General features: G+C 39.9%; 1 protein-coding gene across 2 annotated transcripts in view; it reads left to right on the top strand.

Annotated features, from left to right (window-relative positions):
- Positions 1–18,659, top strand: part of LOC109933256 (glucose-fructose oxidoreductase domain-containing protein 2) — a 45,484-nt gene that overhangs the window by 7,645 nt on the left and 19,180 nt on the right. The window contains exon 1 of one of the 2 annotated variants that reach the window (XM_020532227.2): positions 9,219–9,553. The exons of the other annotated variant lie outside the window; for it this stretch is intronic. Coding sequence (XP_020387816.1) covers positions 9,301–9,553 — 253 coding nt within the window. The 5' untranslated portion in view covers positions 9,219–9,300. Of the gene's footprint in view, positions 1–9,218; positions 9,554–18,659 lie in introns of those variants that run through there. 2 annotated transcript variants of the gene reach the window in all.

Below are 18,659 nucleotides of genomic sequence, written 5' to 3'. Positions count from 1 at the left end.
CCCAAAAAAAATAAAGACCGAGTCCCACTGGTCCTCTCACATCACTGCATCAACCTCCTCATCCAGCATATCATTCTCCACCACTTCCTCCACCTACAATCTGACCCCACGACCAAAGAGATATTTCCCTCCTCACCCTTATCTGCCTTTCATAGGGACTGGTCACTCCGGGACTCCCTTGTCCACTCCACTGTCCCCATTAACCCCACCGCACCTGGCACCTTTCCCTGCAACAGCAAGAAATGCTACACCTCCCCCTACACCTCTATTCAAGGCCTAAAGCAAACCTTTCATATCTGACAGGGGTTTACCTGCACATCCGTCAACTTGGTCTACTGTATCCGCTGCTCCCGATGTGGCCTGCACTACATCAGTGATACCAACGACCATTTTGTGGAGCATCTGCGCTCTGTACGCCACAAATGACAACATCTTCCAATCGCTAGCCATTTTCAGTCCCCCTCCCACTCCCTTGATGACATATCTATCCTGGGCCGCCTCCAGTGCCACACCGCCCACATGCTGAAGGAGCAACACCTCATATTCCACCTCGGGAGCTTACAGCCCGATGGCCTAAACATAGAATTCACCAGTTTTAAAATCTCCCCACCCCCAGCCTCATCCCATGTCCAACCCTCTCTCTCTCATCCCCGCCTCCTTGACCTGACACAACCTGTCCATCTTCTCTCCCACCTATCCACCCCTCCCACCTCACTGACCAATCCCCACCACTCCTTACCTGCACTAACCCATCACCATTCCACCTACCTTCCCCAGCCCCACCTGTCCTCTCTATTTATTTCCCACCTCCCTTCCTCCTCTCCATTTCTGAAGAAGGGTACTGACCTGAAATGTCGATTTTCTTGCTCCTTTGATGCTGCCTGGCCTGCTGTGTTCCTCCAGCTCCACACTGTTGTTAAAGATATAATGTGTGGCTTTGCAAAGGCAATTGATGATTGCTGCAAGAGAATCAGAAAGTTGATGCAGTGCAGGAGGCGGCCATTCGGCTCATTGTATATGTACTCACTTTCTGAACATTTTAATCTGGTCCCAAACTCCTGTCTTCTCCCTGTATCAATCCAAATTGTTTCTATTTAAATAATCATCTAGTGTCCTCTTGAACACTGCAATTGAATCTGCGTCTACCACACCTTGAGGCAGTGCATTCTTATTTGAGAGGTTTTCTCACCTCCCCTATGCTCCTTTTGCAAAACTTTTTAAAACTGTGCCCTCTGATTCTCAGATTGTTTACAAGTGAGAAAAATTTCTTCCTATCCACTCTGTCTAGACCCCTCATGATTTTGAAAACAATCAAATTTCCTCCTCCTCTTCTTTCCAAGGAAAACAGTTCTAAATTCTTTAATCTTTCCTCATAACTGAAGTGTCTCATCCATAGAACCATTCTCGTAAACCTCTCCTGTAATTTCTCCAATGTACTCCCATCCTTCCCATAGTGTGGTGCCCGGAACTGTACTCCAGCTGAGATCTAACCAGTGCCTTCTATGTTCATGATAACTTAACCTGCTCTTGTGCACTATGCCCTCATTTAAGAAGCCTAGAATACTTTATGCTTTATTAATAGCTCTCTCTTTATCCTGCGCCCTTTAATGACTTGTATACATATACGTGCAGGTCTCTCTGTATCTTCATACCTTGTATTTTATATTGTCTCTTTTTGTTATTGGTACCATATTGCATTACTTAACACTTTTCTCTGCATTGAACATTCATCTGCCCACTCCATTGATGTGTTAATGTCGTTTTGAAGTGCTACTGTGCACTCATCGTAGTTTACAGTTCTTCCAAGTTTGTCATCCACAAACTTTGAATTTTCCCCCTGCGCACCAAGATGTAGATCATTCATGGGTGTATCAGGAAAAAGAAGAATTGGTCAGTTTTGTATTTACATTGCTACTGTCCCTTTTAATCCATGATCTATAACTTTCCTTGCAAATCTGTTGTGTGACACTTGCGCACTGTACCCAGCATCTTTTGGAAGTAGAACCTGTGCTATCAGAATGAGATAACCTGCCCTGGATTTACAGATGCTCTTAGTTGAAGATCAGATTGTCACAGCTTTTATAGTCCACAACTGAATAGATCTATGCATTCTTGTCCATTTGCTAAGAAGTTTAGTCTTCAATTGTGTAGATTCTTGTTATTGTATTTGAAATGTATTCTCCAAAAAAAAAGTGGTCACGGCTGTGTTTACTTTTTCTTTATTTGAAGTAGGTAAGTGTGATGACTTGTTATTAGCATAGCATTGTTGTGTATCGTCGAGACACGTTCTTGTAGGGGAATTTGTTGAGCTTTGTGCACACAACCCTTTCTTGCTCACTATTCAGCTTTCTGAGGAAATTACGACACCTCCCCAGATGTTAGCAACTTGAACATCATTTTCTAACTAGAGTGCAAGAGGTTAGCGATTATTCCACAAAATTGTAAAAATGATCTATAATGTCAAGATCAACTATAGAGAACGAGATGAGTTAAAATCTGATAGCACTTTGAATAAAGGAGTAATTTAAATTGAAGGATATGTATTTCCTTCTTTGCAGGAAAGATAACAGTGACTATCCAGAAAATTTAATGAAAGATAAAAGGTTAATTTTGTCCTTTTTAACTTTGAAACACCACTGAATTTTAAGACAGTTGTGCTACTTGTCCAACAAGTTGGTGGACAAACCAGAACTTTAACACCGAAAAGATGAAAACCATTCTGTTTTACTTCAAGAATTTCTCTGACTGTTTCCAGAAGGCCTTTGACAAGGTGCTGAACAGGAGGCTGCTAAATAAGATGAGAGCCCATGGTGTTAAGGGCAAGGTACTACCATGGATGGAGGATGGGCTGACTGGCAGAAAGCAGAGAGTTGGATTGAAGAGGTCTTTTGAGGATGGCAGCTGGTGACTAGTGGAGTTCTGCAGGAGTCCGTGTTGGAACCACAGCTATTCATATACTTTACTGATCTGGATGAGGGAATTGAGCATGGTTGCTAAATTGGCAGATGACACTTTCACAATACTAAGAGGCCCGGATAGAGTTGACATGGAAGAGATGTTTCTGCTAGGAGCAGAGACTAGGACTGGATGGCACAGTCTTTAGAATTGAGATGAGGAGGACTTCAGCCAGAGGGTGGTGAATCTGTGAAACATGTTGCCATCATAGAAACATAGAAAAGAACTGCAGGAGCAGGCCATTTGGCCCTTTTTTGAGCCTGCACCATCATTCAATATGATAATGGCTGATCGTGCAATATCAATATCCCATACCCGCCCTTTCTCCATACCCCTTGGTCCCTTGAGCCGCAAAGGCCATGTCCAGCTCCCACCTGAATATATCTAATGAACTGGCACCAACGGCTTCCTGTGGGAGAGAATTCCACAGGTTCACAACTCTGAGTGAAGAAATTGTTCCTCACCTCAGTCCTGAATAGCTTCCCCCTTTTATTCTTGGACTGTGACCCCTAGTTCTGGACTTCCCCAACATCGGGAAAATTCTTCCCGCATCTAGCCTGTCCAGTCCCTCAAGATTTTATATGCTTATGAGATTTTCTCTTTCTCCCCACCCCACAAGCCCCATTCTTCTCCATTCCAACAAATACAAGTAAGGGGATCAAAGATTACAGGGAGAAGGCAAGAAATAAAGTTGATCGAATGGTAGAGCAGACTTGATGGGCCGTTTGGCCTAATTCTGCGCCAATATCTTCTCATCTTATGGACCTTGTTTCCTGATACCATCCTTTGTCTACTCTTATTCAATCTTAACCTGATGTGGAACTTAGTCTTTTCAATCTTTTTCATCCTATTTTTTCATGGGATGTGGGCATCACTTATTAAACCAGCATTTGCTGCCCTGGAGAAGGTGAGAATGAACGGCTGCAGTCCATTTTGGCATCTGCCTTTAGAGTGGGAGTTCCAGGTTTTTAACCAGGTTGCAGTGACAGCAACGTATTTCTAAGTCAGGATGGTGAATGGCTTAGAGGGGAATTTGCAGCTGGTAGTGTTCTCGTGTGTTCTTCCCTCTCTAGATAGTAATTATCATTCATTTGGAAGGTACCGTTGTTCATTAGCATGGATGGCAATGATGCAGTTCTTAGTGTTTGTATATCTATCTTGAGGTTATCATGGTCACGTGTAGACTAAATCAGCTGGAAGTGTCAGGTTACTTTCAAACGTTGACACATTATTTTATTTACATCAGTAAGACTACTTTGTGGTCTCTTATTTTCTAAATTTCCTGAATTCAGTAATAATGCTTGCCATGGTTTGATTTGAACATACTGGTTAGTCATTGAATACTGGAATCACTTAACAAGGTGTAGAGCTGGATGAACACATCTGGCCGAGCAGAAAGGCTGATGTTTCGGGCCTAGACCCTTCTTCAGAAATGTGGGAGGGGAAGGGGGTTCTGAAATAAATAGGGAAAGAGGGGGAGGCGGATAGAAGATGGATAGAGGAGAAGGTAGGTGGAGAGGAGACAGACCAGTCAAAGAGGCGGGGATGGAGCCAGTAAAGGTGAGTGTAGGTGGGGTGGTAGGGAGGAGATAGGTCAGTCCAGGGAGGACAGACAGGTCAAGGGGGTGGGATGAGGTTAGTAGGTAGGAGATGGGGGTGGGGCTTGAGGTGGGAGGAGGGCATTGGTGGGCGGAAGGACAGGTTAGGGAGGCGGGGACGAGCTGGGCTGGTTTTGGGATGCGGTAGGGGGAGGGGAGATTTTGAAGCTCCTACTGTCACTGGAATCACTTGTAGACCATACCCCATATCCTACTCTTCAGGAAAGTTATCTGCTTCAATCCACAAGAGTATTCACCTCCAGTCATATCATCACCACTAAAACTCATATCCATACTCAGTTACACCCATCCTCCTGTGGTTTTGAGTCATTATGTACTCTGCCCTGCACTGAACCTTTCTTGTGTAACTCTTCATTCACTGGCACATTATTCCCCGAAGTCGTCATGATTTCAATTAGCAATGTAAAGTAGAATCATGGCATAAAATCAGAGAATCCTTAGTGTGGAAGCAGGCCATTCAGCCTATCAACTCTACACCAACCCTCTGAAGAGCAGCCAACAACAGACCCACCCCTTTACCCTATCCCTGTAACCCCGCATTTCCCATGGCTAATCCACCTAACCTGCACATCTTTGTACTGTGGGAGGAAACTGGCGCACCCAGAGGAAACCCATGCAGATATGGGGAGATTGTGCAAAATCCACACAGACAGTCATCTGAGGGAGGTATTGAACCTGGGTCTTTGACACTGTTAGGCAGCAGTGTTATCCATTGAGCCACTGTGCCACCCAAAATAGTTACTGGTTAATTAATGATTATTGATTTTGCCAGTAATAGGTTAATATTTAGAACAGATTGGGTAAATGATTTTGTGACATAAAATGAAAAGAGCAATACCGGTCAGGTATCCCTTATCCATACTTCCAAAAATCAAAATGTCCTAAAAACCAAAGGACTTCTCGAATGCAGACCCAATTGGACCCAAACAGTCTTGTAGATATGCTGAGTTTGGGGTCCTTTGGAAAATGACTGCTTGACCTGAACAAACCTAAAAGCAAGAGATAGTAGGAACTGCAGATGCTGGAGAATCCAAGACAACAAGGTGCAGGGCTGGATGAACACAGCAGGCCAAGCAGCGTCATAGGAGCAGAGAGGCTGACGTTTCGGGCCTAGACCCTTCATCAGAAAAGCCATTTCTGATGAAAAACCTAAAAGCAAGTTTGTTTTCCAAAAGCCCAAATTCAGCAGGTCAACAGATGTCATAGATAGTCATAGTCATAGAATCCCTATAGTGTGGAAACAGGCCCTTCGGCCTAACAAGTCCACGCCAAACCTCAGAGTAGCCCACCCAAACCCATCCTCTATAAACCACCTAATCTACACATCCCTGAACGCTACAGGCAATTTAGCATGCCAATCCATCTAGCCTGCACATCTTTGGACTGTGGGAGGAAACCCACGCAGACACGGAGAATGTATGAAGTTTGCACAGTCACCCAAGGGTGGAATCGAACCCAGGTCCCTGGTGCTGTGAGGCTGCAGTGCTAACCACTGAGCCACCATGCTGCCCGTAAAACTCGACTCTGGTGGGACCCGAACGCACAACATTTGAATAGCTCTCAGTACATCCATAGAAGTCCAATGCGCTCTCCGTTGTGCCACAGAGCCTCACCTAACAATAAGGGCTCGTCCGGGATTTGAACCCGGGCCCCCTCGCTCATTCGTCATATGCAGTAATCCCCAAAGCAAGAATCATATCCCTAGACCAGTGATGTGCTTGTGACCTTTGTGGGAAAAGTTAAAATTTGCTCTTAGACTCATTTGAGTTTGTTGGGACCAACCAAAGGTTTTTGTTTTCACCCAAATGGACCTAATGTATGTTCGGATCTATCTGAAAATCAAAAATATCCTTTACCTGAGAAACAGCCAGTCCTGAGGCTTTCAGATAAAGGATTCCCGATACTAACATCACCTGAGTTATTGTGGTGTTAGGACACTGTTTTTCCACAGCAGGAAGTTAATTTGAAGATGGGTCAAAAAGAAGCAGTGCCTGGAATAATTTCATAAAAATGGAGGAAAATGCCATTAAATGTAAACTGTACTGCAGTGCTGGGTTAAGTGAACAGCACTATTGCAGTTCTGAAGCATTTAAAGTTCAAATAGTAATGGAAACAAAACCACAAAACCCAGGGAAAGTGTGTTTTGTGTGACAAAAAAGAAAATGCAACATGTGAAATGCCCAAATCACTATGGATATGCTGAGTACGTGTCATTGAGGGTGCAGGTTTTCATGCATTGATGAATTTTGTAGAAACTGAATACCATGTGCCTGTGAGACAGGCAATAACCTCGCATCTTGTGATGTGTGATGTGTGCTGTGTGATGTCTTTGTGGGAAAAATTGGAACATGCCTTTACAGCTTTCCCCACCGATTGATGGACAGCATTAACTGCAGAAAGCTAGGTGACTGTAAATTGTTATTATATTGAGAATTTGGGGCTTTTATCTGCAGTTCCTGGAAACTGAAAGTGAGGCAGAGCAACATACAGCAGAAAGCCTGGCTGAAATATTGAACCCAATGGTGAAAAAATGGGAGTTTGTAGACCACATCTTGGCATGCGTACGCAGTCTTGCAGGCGACATTGCACTAACTGACAGTGCAATATATTGCATGGAAATCTGAGAATTGTTTCCATCCCTTGCAGCAAGTCATGAACAATGGCTTTTCTTCAGTGTGAATTGTACCATTGCAGTTGCAAACAGGTTACTTGCATACTTCTATCACAGCACTGTGGTGACAAAAGCACTTGAAAGAAAATACATGCAACTTCAGATGAACGACACTTGGAGCCAGTGTTGTAAAACTCATTGGAATTTGAGCAAAGGTGGCTACAATAGCTTTCCTTTTAGATTGTTCTGAGCTATCTGCCTTCACAGTTCAACTGCACAATGAGCAATAGCAACTAATTGAGAACATCATCTTACCATTGCAGCTGCAATGAATCCTGAACATTCAGTTTAAATTTCAAACGTCTTATCTAATTTGCAACAGTCTTCTCAAATTCATCTCCAAATTGAAATTTTTTCCAATAGGGGAAAAGTTGTTGATTTCAAGGCTGCTGTTTGACACACTCTGGAGTGTGGCATGAAACCAAACGATCCCGTTTTAACCTATATTTTTGGTTCTTTATTAGATCCACAATATAAACACATGCGACTTGTTCCATCTGCTATGCAAATCACTGCTAAATAAAAGCTTTTGTAAGTTGCAGTGATAGGAGAAATAAAGAACCTTGCATTGCTGTAGCTGAACTAGATGACCCTATACAGCTCTCAGCAAAAACAATGCATGAAACTGAAAAGAATGCTATAATGAAGCTTTTAAGTAAATGTTACACTGAGATGAGGAGAATGTAATTTCAAACTTGTTTTCCATTACAGTCAGGGTTTCTTGTCAAATATTAGTGATGGAAGATAAATGCAGCATTTTCCTAAGTTTGTTGAATTGGTGAAGAGTTACCTGTGCATTCCAGGATCATCAGTACCTGCAGATTGTTTTTTTCAATGCTAGTTTTGTCCTTAATCACTGGCATTTGTATTTATTAAACACAGCTGTTGACATTTAAATGGTTAACTGATGTTTTTAACCATTTACAATTTACTTTTTAAAACCATATTTGCATCCATATTTCAATATTAATTATACATTTTATTCCTTCACATGTGGTACTCTGCAGCAGTAAACTTTTTTAAAATCCTTCCTTATTAGTCAATTGGCAGGTAAACATCTGTCTGTTTCTTGCCCTGAGCTAGCCAACATAATGCTTGTGATCAATTTTTGGAAATAGTCTAGTTGCATCTCAACTTGTACCCAAAATTTGGGAGTTGTAGATAACTGTGACCTTTATTTTTGGCAGGCATGGGTTGAATGAGAAGACCTGGCACAGCAGGACGATAGAAAACCTATGAGAGCAGGGGAGGGGACTGAGCTACTGGGTGGCCATTTCATCTTCTAAGCATGTGATCCCAAATGTTCAGTTTGCAATTCTAACTGTGGTCCCAACCCCAATTTTGGAAGCCCTGTTCTAGATGGTCTTGTTTCATGGTGTGATTAACACATTGCACTGCACAGTTTTCCAGGATTAAACCTCATCGTACAGAATCCCTGTAGCCCATGAAGATTTGAACAATTTTAATCACAGGGATTTATTTACCACTGTAATACTAATCATAATGCTATCTGTGCAAAATTCTGTGAACTATTCATTCCAAAATCATTTTCACTTTTGGTCAGCAATGAATACAGCTACCATGACCCTTGCCAGCTTTAATATGTTTAAGCTATGCAGGAGGTTCAAAACTAACACCTAGTAGTAAGGGGAAAAACTGGTCAGAAAATGCCTTGCTGCACCAAACTGAGAATGCATTTCAATATGGGACTTTTAAGGCAATTTCAATGGTAAAAGCGGAGGGGCTGCATCATTTGATAGTACATATAGACATTGTGAAAGTGTCTGGAAGCGAGTGTCAGTAAGATGTATATTTTTTAAAAGTGACTTTAATACTAAATTTAGACGATCGGAGTTTAATGACCAATCGTTGGAATCTTTTTCTTGTTCGTGTGTGACCAAACTTAAATCGGAGATTTGGGAAGTGATTTCTGGATCTTAGAGTCTTGTTTGTTTTTTTATTTTACAGCAGAACAGAAGCTTTCTCTAAATCTGGAGAGGATATTGGCTTTCAATTGCTTATGAAACCTTGTTTCTATCAGAAACAGAGTGGAAAATGCTCCCAGGGGTCGGTGTGTTTGGGACAGGTACAACTGCACGGGTTTTGGTACCTCTGTTGCGTGCTGAAGGTTTCACCATTGAGGCACTCTGGGGAAGAACAGAAGAAGAGGCCAAGTTGTTGGCAGAGGAAATGAACATTTCATTCTACACGAGTCGGACTGACGATGTTTTGCTCCATCAGGATGTAGATCTTATCTGCATCAATATTCCTCCGCCTCTCACCTGCCAAATTGCTGCTAAAGCATTAGGTACAGTATTTCTTTATTCTGATTACTGTAAGCTAGATCATGAAGTATACCATGCTATCATGAGATTTTAAAGACTTCTCAATACTGAGAGTTCTGTATATACTAATTGTAGTAGTTTCAGTACCCAGTGTGTAGGTATTACATTTTTAAAACTCCCCATTTCTAAGTATTGATTCACCTTTTCTGTTTAGAAATTGGCAGGCTGTGGATATTGCTTGTTCCACATTCTGTTGCTTGTGAGTGCATCTCGGTAAACAAATTTGTTCTTTATCACATCTATGGGAGCATGTATGGTCAGCACATCTTAACTTTGCATAAAAGCTAAATACAACCTGGCAGTTTATGGCATTGCTTTGAGTTCTGCTGTAAATTAAATGTTAAGCTTGACTGTTTCAAATAATTCTGACACATTAAAGGGAAAAATATATACGATGACTTTATTGATCACAGTGGCATTACACATGTAACCATATGCTAAAGGATTCATAGGGTATTGTTATTCACAGATAAATGCAACTGCACCAAATCAAGTAAATGTTTGCTTAAATATTTGTATTTAATCAGCTTCTAGATCTTCATGTAAATTTCACTTAAGTGTACGTGTTCAATTGCACATTGTCATTTTCAACTATTCTGCTAGCGGTAATGTCAGTATTTTTGCAGTGAAGGCAGCAAAGAAAATCATAAGTAAAGATTTTTTTTTATGTGAAATGCAACTCTTGTAAAAACACCACAACCTTGTGAGCTTACCAGCTGGTAAACAGTAACTATAGAACATTGGCACTGAACCTGGTAAGTGAATTCTTTTTATAAAGTTTATATCGTTTTAGTCAAATGTTGAATCATACATATAGGCAAACAACTGCCAGAACCAGTGGAAATGTTACGTTTTTGCTCAATTACTTCTGCTTAACTTCAATGTTAAGCCACAAATGTGACTAATATTTATATCACTTGAACTGAAAACAGTCGTAAAATGAGGACTGCTCATCTATTTGAAGTTACGATTTGTATGCAACAGATTAGGATTTATTAAAAGGCCTGGTGGTTCCTTGCATTGTTCAGTTTCCCTGCATAAAGAGATTTTAGGAAGCTTGATCTTTCAATGATGCAAAAGAGTACACCTGCCTCCTATATAACCAGCTGAAGCTATTGGGAATTTCAGACTGGAAACAAATGATTCCAGGCTATGTATTGGAGGAACCTTTGCTCCTAAGACTTTCTGGATGTTCAGCTTTTGGTGCGTGTCACTGACAGCATTATGACAAATTACCACCTGGATGAGACACCAGAGTTACCTACCACTTATCCATCCCACCTTTCCCACTGACCAATCCTCACTATCTCCTACCTGCATCCACCTATCACCATCCTACCTACCTTCTGCTAGCCCCACCCCTCCTCCCTTTATTTCCAGCTCCCTCCTTCCTCCCCAATCCTGACAAAGGGTGTAAACCCAAAACGTTGACTTTCCTGCTGCCTGACTTACTGTGTTCCTCGAGCTCCACACTGTATTGAATCCAGTATGAATTATCAATTTTTAAGAAATGAATGTTGGGGGAAGGAAGGGGAGAAACAACCATCTTTTCCATTTTCTTTTAAGAGCTCCCCCACCATTAGTACAGATGGCTTTTGATTTCCGAATGTCCAACTTACAAACACACATTTATGAATGAGATTCCGCACAATAGTGCATTAATAGTAATTTTAAAGTTCCAACCTGTGAATGTTTGTTTGTTTTGTTTTGTTTGTTTGTTTGTACTTGCCAATGGCTATTTCATATTGTATTGAGTTCTACTTTGCGTATGAATTGACTAATGAATGTACTCAAGAACAGAACCAATTCGTAACACTGGGACTGCTGGTACTGCTTTCTACAAATTATATATCAAACTTCTACCACCATAATATAAAAGTTTTTGTAACATGAAACTAGAACATCTACATGAGACATATAGAGGAAGTTGTTGTTTAATGTGATTATTCTATTTCTGAAAATTTACATTAGTTGTATTGTTTGAGTTATGTAATTCTCTTCTTCTGCAATAAACTTTGCTTAGGAAGTTATTGAATACAATGTCCTCAGGATAAGTAACTCCTTTCCTCGAATGGGAGGCTGAAACATTTCTGTAGGCTTTGGCTCATAGAAAATACTGGTTAAAAAATTTTGGGGTGGCTGTCTGGGCTAAATGTTGTAGATCGCATTTTATTGCAAAATATCAGTACTTCACTGATTTCCCAGGCAAAGATAAATCACTTCGTTTCTTTGGCAACCAGTTACACAAAGTTCATTGCTAAATTGAGGAAACAGCCAGACAGGAAGCTGGGGTGGCAGGGCATACCCTGAACATGAATGCATTGTGATATTGTGTAGACATAATGTTATCTTGGAGCAATCAAATACATGGTAATTGTAGATATTTTAAGTCGTCTTATACTAAATGTGTAGATGCCTCCATTAAATCAATACATCCTTTTGTAATTTAGGTAATTTTGTTTTATTCCCTTCTAATGCTGTCATGATTTAAATCTGTAAATAGAGGAGTGTTCAACTGCAGTACTTATCTTATTTCACTTTTTGAAGTTGTCAAGAACAGACCAGAATTTTCTAACAAAATAATGGTGGGAGCAAAAGTATTTGTTATAATTTTATGTGCATTTGCTTTTTTAAAATTTGTTCACGGGATATGGAAGCTATTGAAGGAGCTTTTGGGGAGTAGTTGTAGTGCATCTCATGGAAGATACATTCTGCTGCCATTGTACTTTGATGAAGGAAGTAAATGTTGAAGATGGTGATGAGGTACCAATCAAGTGCTTTGCCCTTGATGGTGTGAGGCTTCTTGAATGTTGTTGGAGCAATCATCCCGGCAAGTAAAGAGTATTCCATCTCATTCTCTTGACTTGTGCCGTATAAACAGTGGGCAGTCATTAGGTAGACAGGAGGTGAGTTATTCACTGCAGAATTCCTAGCCTCTGACCTGCTCTTGTAGCCACAGTATGTTATATTTTCTGCAAAAGCTTAAGGCCAGTTCAGAGTTAAATAAGGAGTCCAAGATCTGCTTCATTGTTAACAAAAACATCTTTCTATCTGCCTCACCATTGAAATCCATTTACAGTATGAAGTCACTGCATTTGCACTAGTCACAAAATTACCTTGCATGAGGAATTTTTTTTCTCCATTTAAGCCTATGTATTCTGTAACAATGGGCCAAATGTTAATTACTGCCAAAAAACTTATCCGGCTGTAAAATTAACAGTTACAAAGAGGGAATCTCACTTCTTCAGGTTTTACTTGTTGGAGATTTTAAAAATTAACATTTTTAAAAAATATTCTTCCTTGTCCTCTTTACTGTCTCATCCCAATATTTCCTTTTCCTTGCCCATGTATTTCACTTTCTGTACCAGATTTCACAGTGAATTTGCCCAGTCTATTTCATGTACTCTGAGTCCATGTGCTAGTAGTTTCACAGTCCTTCAATCTGGTTAAGGAGATATGTAATCGTTTCTACCAGAGTCCCAGGTGCATGGTTTTCCTTGCAATATTATCAGCTCATGTCTTCAACTTTCTGCATTGATTTAGGTAGTTACATCTAACTAATGGCAGGTGTCCTTTTGTTGCCCTGCTCTGTCAAATATGGTAGACTATCCTTTGTTTTTGCCTCTAGAAACATTTCTTTAATCTATGTATTTTGTCTATCTATAGCTCCTCTTTGGCTGAAGTGTTACATTGGGAAAACAATCACGTTTGACTTGCTAATCTGTTGACACCCTTTTCTTCTGTGTTACAAATTATTGTAACTGTTTAAAATTAAGCTTTCTTATGTTTGTCCTGGAGAGTGCAAGACAAAAAGCTTCAGTAACTTGTCTCCCACTTCAGCAATATGTCTTATTTATAATTTTCTTTACTTAACAGCAATTAACTTGAACAGTCTAGCATATGTCCAGTTTTACAACTAAAATGTTTGTGCATGTATTCAATGATTCTGTGAAATCTCTTCTGGCCCCATTGTTCCTGCAGGCAGCAGGGTAGAAACATAGGATTGAGTTAGGCTCTATGTTCATGCAATCAGACCCAATCTCACTGACTGGAAGGCAGGAAAAGAAATTGAAAATTGTTAATGGTGTAAAATGCTTACGACGGATCCATCCTACTTTTGATGTGTATATCTTTTAAATGTAAAACATTTTTCATTGCAACTATAGTAGAGTTGAATAGCAAATACTTTAAATCTCCAGAACATAATATTTGAGAAATGAAAGTTTTTAAGAAGTCATATATGACCATGTTTAGCCTGGGATCTGCAATGTAATTTCTCATGTCAGCTGTAATCTTACGGCAGCAGGTAAACCACACTTTCGACAAAGTACTTGTTGAAATGAATAAGGCATTGGAGGAGGATGGTATGGTCAACCATATCAAGAAGGATAAGGACGGAAAGATTACCATTATTGCAGTCACAGGATGTCATTTGTGATTTGATCTATTTTGATACTTTGACAAGGACAAAAACCTCACTGCAGGAGTTTAAACATGGAGTCCTAGCAAAGTTAGAAACTGACTCAGAAAGTGACAGTACTTTCAAAGACGGTGGAAACAAATAGGGGCATTGGAGAAGGGAAAATCCTTTTTCAAAGATGCAGGGTATTCAAGGGTTGCCTTATTGAGTGGAGGGGTGATGACAAATTTAAAGGAGGAAAAGATAGCGTCTGAAAAGAGTTATTTATTACATAGGCCAACATGAGGGCTAAGGGGGGAGGTTTGTGATAAGCAGTTCAGTGGGAACAGGATCGAAGATCTTTAGAAATTAACTTTTAAAAGTTACATTTTTTAATATTATGCAGTAACTTTAAAAAAAAATGGCAACCGAAATCAAAATGAAATCCTTTCCCTGCCTCACATTTCTCCTTTAAGACACTCCTTAAAACCCGCCTCTTTGAAAAGGTTTATTTTTTATTTTATCAATAAATTGATCCATATCGTTTGTGACTTGGTGCTTCATTTTCTTTTGTAATGCATGTATGAAATGTCCTCATAAAGCCTCTATTTTTTAAAATTCATTCACAGGATGAGGGTGTTGCTGGCTAACCAGCATTTAGTTGCCCAGAGGTCTGAGTGCTGTGGCTCTGGAATCACATGTAGGCCAGACCAGCTAAGGATGGCAGTTTCCTTCCCTAAAAGGCATTAGTGAACCAGGTGGGTTTTTCTGATGATCAGCAGTGGATTCATGGTTGTCATTAGAGTTTAAATTCCAGATTTTTTTAACTTGTTTTTTGTTGAATTCAACAACCGCCATTTGCTGTGGTGCGATTTGAACCAGGCTCCCCAGGATATCATCTGGGACTCCGGATTAACAGTCCAGCGATTAATACCACTAAACCATCGCCTCTGCAAAAAAAGAGTTGTTATTGCACTGTACAGTCCCAATTCTTCCATTTTTGTCTGAGATTTCTCTTAACTACTGTAATTATGAGTTGTGATAGGAGAATCAATATAACCAAGAGGCTTCTTATGTAGCACATCAAGTAAGTTTATGTCTCAAAGTATCCCATTATCTTTAGATTAGTGCATAAAACTAAAAATGTTTATCTTAACTCAAAGAAATTTGTTGAAATCCCCACTGATATTAGAAACAAAGTCTTACTTTTCATGGCATTTTAAAGTTAAAGCTCTAAAATAACAATTCTGTTTTTCATTGTTGCATTCCTGAACCAGATCAATTCTGAAATGTTTGATGCACCTTGGTGTGCTGAGTTCTGAACCACAGTCCAGCAAGTACAGAGCATGACAAACTATTTAATCTGGTGGTCACTGAACATCAGTGAAAGACTGCTTGATACACTGCTACAATGATAACCGGTTCAAAGAAAATTATAAATCATGAATACGTTGGGAACAACATGAAATAATAAACTACTTGCATAATAAGCAGATAAACTCAAGCAATGTATCATTTTAAAATCATAGTTTTAATTAAAATTCATAATACTAAGTGTTATAAAGTAGGTAAATAATATTAGTTATTTTTATTCAACTTGCATCTTCCAAAACTGAAAGTGTACAGCATTTTAACCTCGTTGGTCACATTTTACATCCAGCTACGGGTAAGTGGCTGCTACCTATGGTTGACCACACTATCCTCCTGCAATGAATTTTCCACTTCATTTCAACAGCTATTTTTCACAGAGCACAGTTTACAGGGAAATGATGAATGAGAACAGCTATTAGAAGACTGTTACTTCTGCACACAGGATAGGGCAAAGAGATCAATGTGCTTTCTCTTTGCAAGGTCAATGTTTCACTCCTTTGTCCACGTACAAGCCTTATAGCCGCTTGTCCAGAAACTAATCAATTAGTTACAACTGTAATGAGTCCTTCTAAGCGCACAGCAAATGGTCAATTGAAAACCGAATCAAAGGACTGTCTCTAAGCAAAACTACCCTGTGCACACAGGCAGATGTGCGTGTACACACGTACCTGAGATGTCTAACATCCTCATCCAATGTTTCAATAAAGCAATATTGTAGATACTACACTCAATGAATTCCAGCAACCTGTTTTTAAAGTTGCAGCATTATCTGCATTTCCTTGGTTTAAGGCAGTACCTTTTTTTCTGATTTTTAGTCCACAGTCCCAAAAAAAAGTGATCTTCACACTTTGGAAATTTGGACAATCCAAAGGAAATGTTCACTAAGTCTTTTTTGATCAAGCTCAGCAAACCAATTTGGAATTAAGTGAAGTAGCCCAATCGGTTCAAAATGAAGTCAAATCTGTGGAAGTTCAAGAATGCTGCTATATCAAAAATGTGATTCTGATCAGAAACTGGAGACGTTATCACAGATAGTGATACTACCCAAATATCACTAAGAAATATCAAAGATAGCCATTGAAATTCCTATAGCAGAATATGCCAGGATCAGTAGGACCCAAGCATGTATAAAACAATATTTCATCTGGCCACCTTCACAAAGATAGGCAACAGTCTTTAAAACATGCCAGAGGTATCAGCTTGTTGTAAAGGTGCAACATGCAACCAAACTGGCATCTCTAATTCCCGTACCAGTTTTTGAGGAATCATTTTGTAGGGTGTTGGGTGGATTGAAAGAGACCTTTACCTGAAAACAAAAGTAGTTCTCCAGCATATACTTTTTATCGTGGATATTGCTACTTGATTCCCAATCACGCTAAGTTAGTAAGAGAGGTTAACGCAGTTATGGGTCACTCTATATGTGGATTGCCATTGGAAATCCAAATGGATCACAGTCCCAATTTCACATCTGAACCTTTTTCTGTAAAGTTACGTAGTCTGCCGATAACATTGCTAAACGTCTTCAACACCTCGCCCACAGATACTAGGAGCTTCTGAAAGATATAATCAAACAATGATCAGGATATACTGTCATGATTGACATCATGATTGAAACAAAGAATGGGATTTTCTTTTGTTTGCCACATGAGATTCACCGAATGAGTTTTCTAGTTTTACTCCTTTTGAATTAGTTTGCGGCCATGAAGTAAGAGGACCTCTGACTCTAACTAAGGAAATGTTTTGGGACTGAAGTTTATGTCATCAATGTTAGACTAGATATCACTGTTCAGAGAATGGCTCACAGGTGGCTGCAAAGTAGATCAGGCACACCTTAGAACATCACAAACAACCATGAAACAATGAGCTGACAAGCATACCAAGTCCCCAACATTTTGACAAGGAGATGACTTATTAATATTGAAGGAGAAAACAGAGTTAAAGTTTCAGGTCTGGTGACTCTTCCTCTGAACTTCCTCAGCAGACCCGAAACGTTAACTCTGTTTTCTCCTCCATTGATGCTGCCAGACCTGCTGAGCTCTTGCAGCAACTTTGTTTTTGTTCCTGATTTACAGCATCCGCAGTTCTTTTGGTTTTGACTTATTAATATTACTGCCTTTACAAGCTGAACTGTTGGAAACAAGCATGGTTCAGTGGTCCATACATAGGTTTTTAAAAAATTGATAAGTTGTCTAATTTACACACCAGATTGCTAAGAAAAGAATCAGTTGTGTCTGTCAATATATTGAAAAATTATCATCATTGGGAAGAATCTCTTGGAGCGGGGCGGGGGGTGGGGGGTGGGGAGTTGAAAGGGGACAAAACAGGGTGCACAACATTAGCCATATGTGATCTAGATGTAGCAGAATCCTTTCCTATAAAACAGCATCCCTATTGCTGAGATAAAAAGAAACAGGCCAGGTGAAAGCAGAAATCTAACGCATGTTGGGAAACTGCCAAATCGAACGCAATCAAATCAGTGGAATTCCTCAGTAGAGTTAGTAGTAGTACCTAAACCAATAATTCAATCTAATTTTGTATTAACAATAGAAAGGTCAATGTAGTAACAAATGCAGACTCCTACTTATTTGCTTGCTTCAAATACTATATTAATAGGGTTGACAGTCCTAGAGTTCTTAGCAAAATAGATTTGTTAAAGGGATACTGGTTGCTTTGACATCCAGAGCTAAAGAGATATCAGTCTTTGTGACACCAGTCTTTTTTTTTCCCAATACCTAATGATGTCATTCAGGCTAGAAAGAAAAGCTGCTGCATTTTTCCAGTTACTTGTGAATCAAGCGTGGCTGGTGTTCCAGTTTGTGTAGTTTATATTCATGATGGTGAGGAAATGGGAGGACCACTTGGAACAAATGGAAGCTTTGACCAGGAAACTACAATTAGCTGCTTTGTTGATAATTCTCACCAGAAGTGGATTTGCAGAGACACTAATAACCTATTTATGGTATATTATAGGGTAGGTTAAATGCTGCCAAGAAAAGCAAAAGGACAAGCACTGGTGGAGTTTCCTGCCCCTAAGACTAAATAGGAAATTATTTTTGGGCATATGTTGGTTTAGTCTCAAACTTGTAACAGATTTCATCAGGATAGGTTCTACACTGGCTTTTGTTTGGAGCAAGTCCATGTAGTTTGGTCAAGCCAGGCATCTTTTGGGAAGTTAAGTCTTTTTGATCAATGAACCACTGTTGGCTGCACCAAAATTCACGAAGCCCTTCAAGGTAGCAGTTGATGCTAGAGATTTGGGAGTAAACACAGTTTGATTACAAGAAGATGAAATGGGCATA

This window comes from Rhincodon typus, chromosome 15, assembly GCF_021869965.1.
Source record: "Rhincodon typus isolate 14 chromosome 15, sRhiTyp1.1, whole genome shotgun sequence".
Classification (NCBI taxonomy): domain Eukaryota; kingdom Metazoa; phylum Chordata; class Chondrichthyes; order Orectolobiformes; family Rhincodontidae; genus Rhincodon; species Rhincodon typus.
This window is presented reverse-complemented; position numbering and strand designations above follow the sequence as displayed.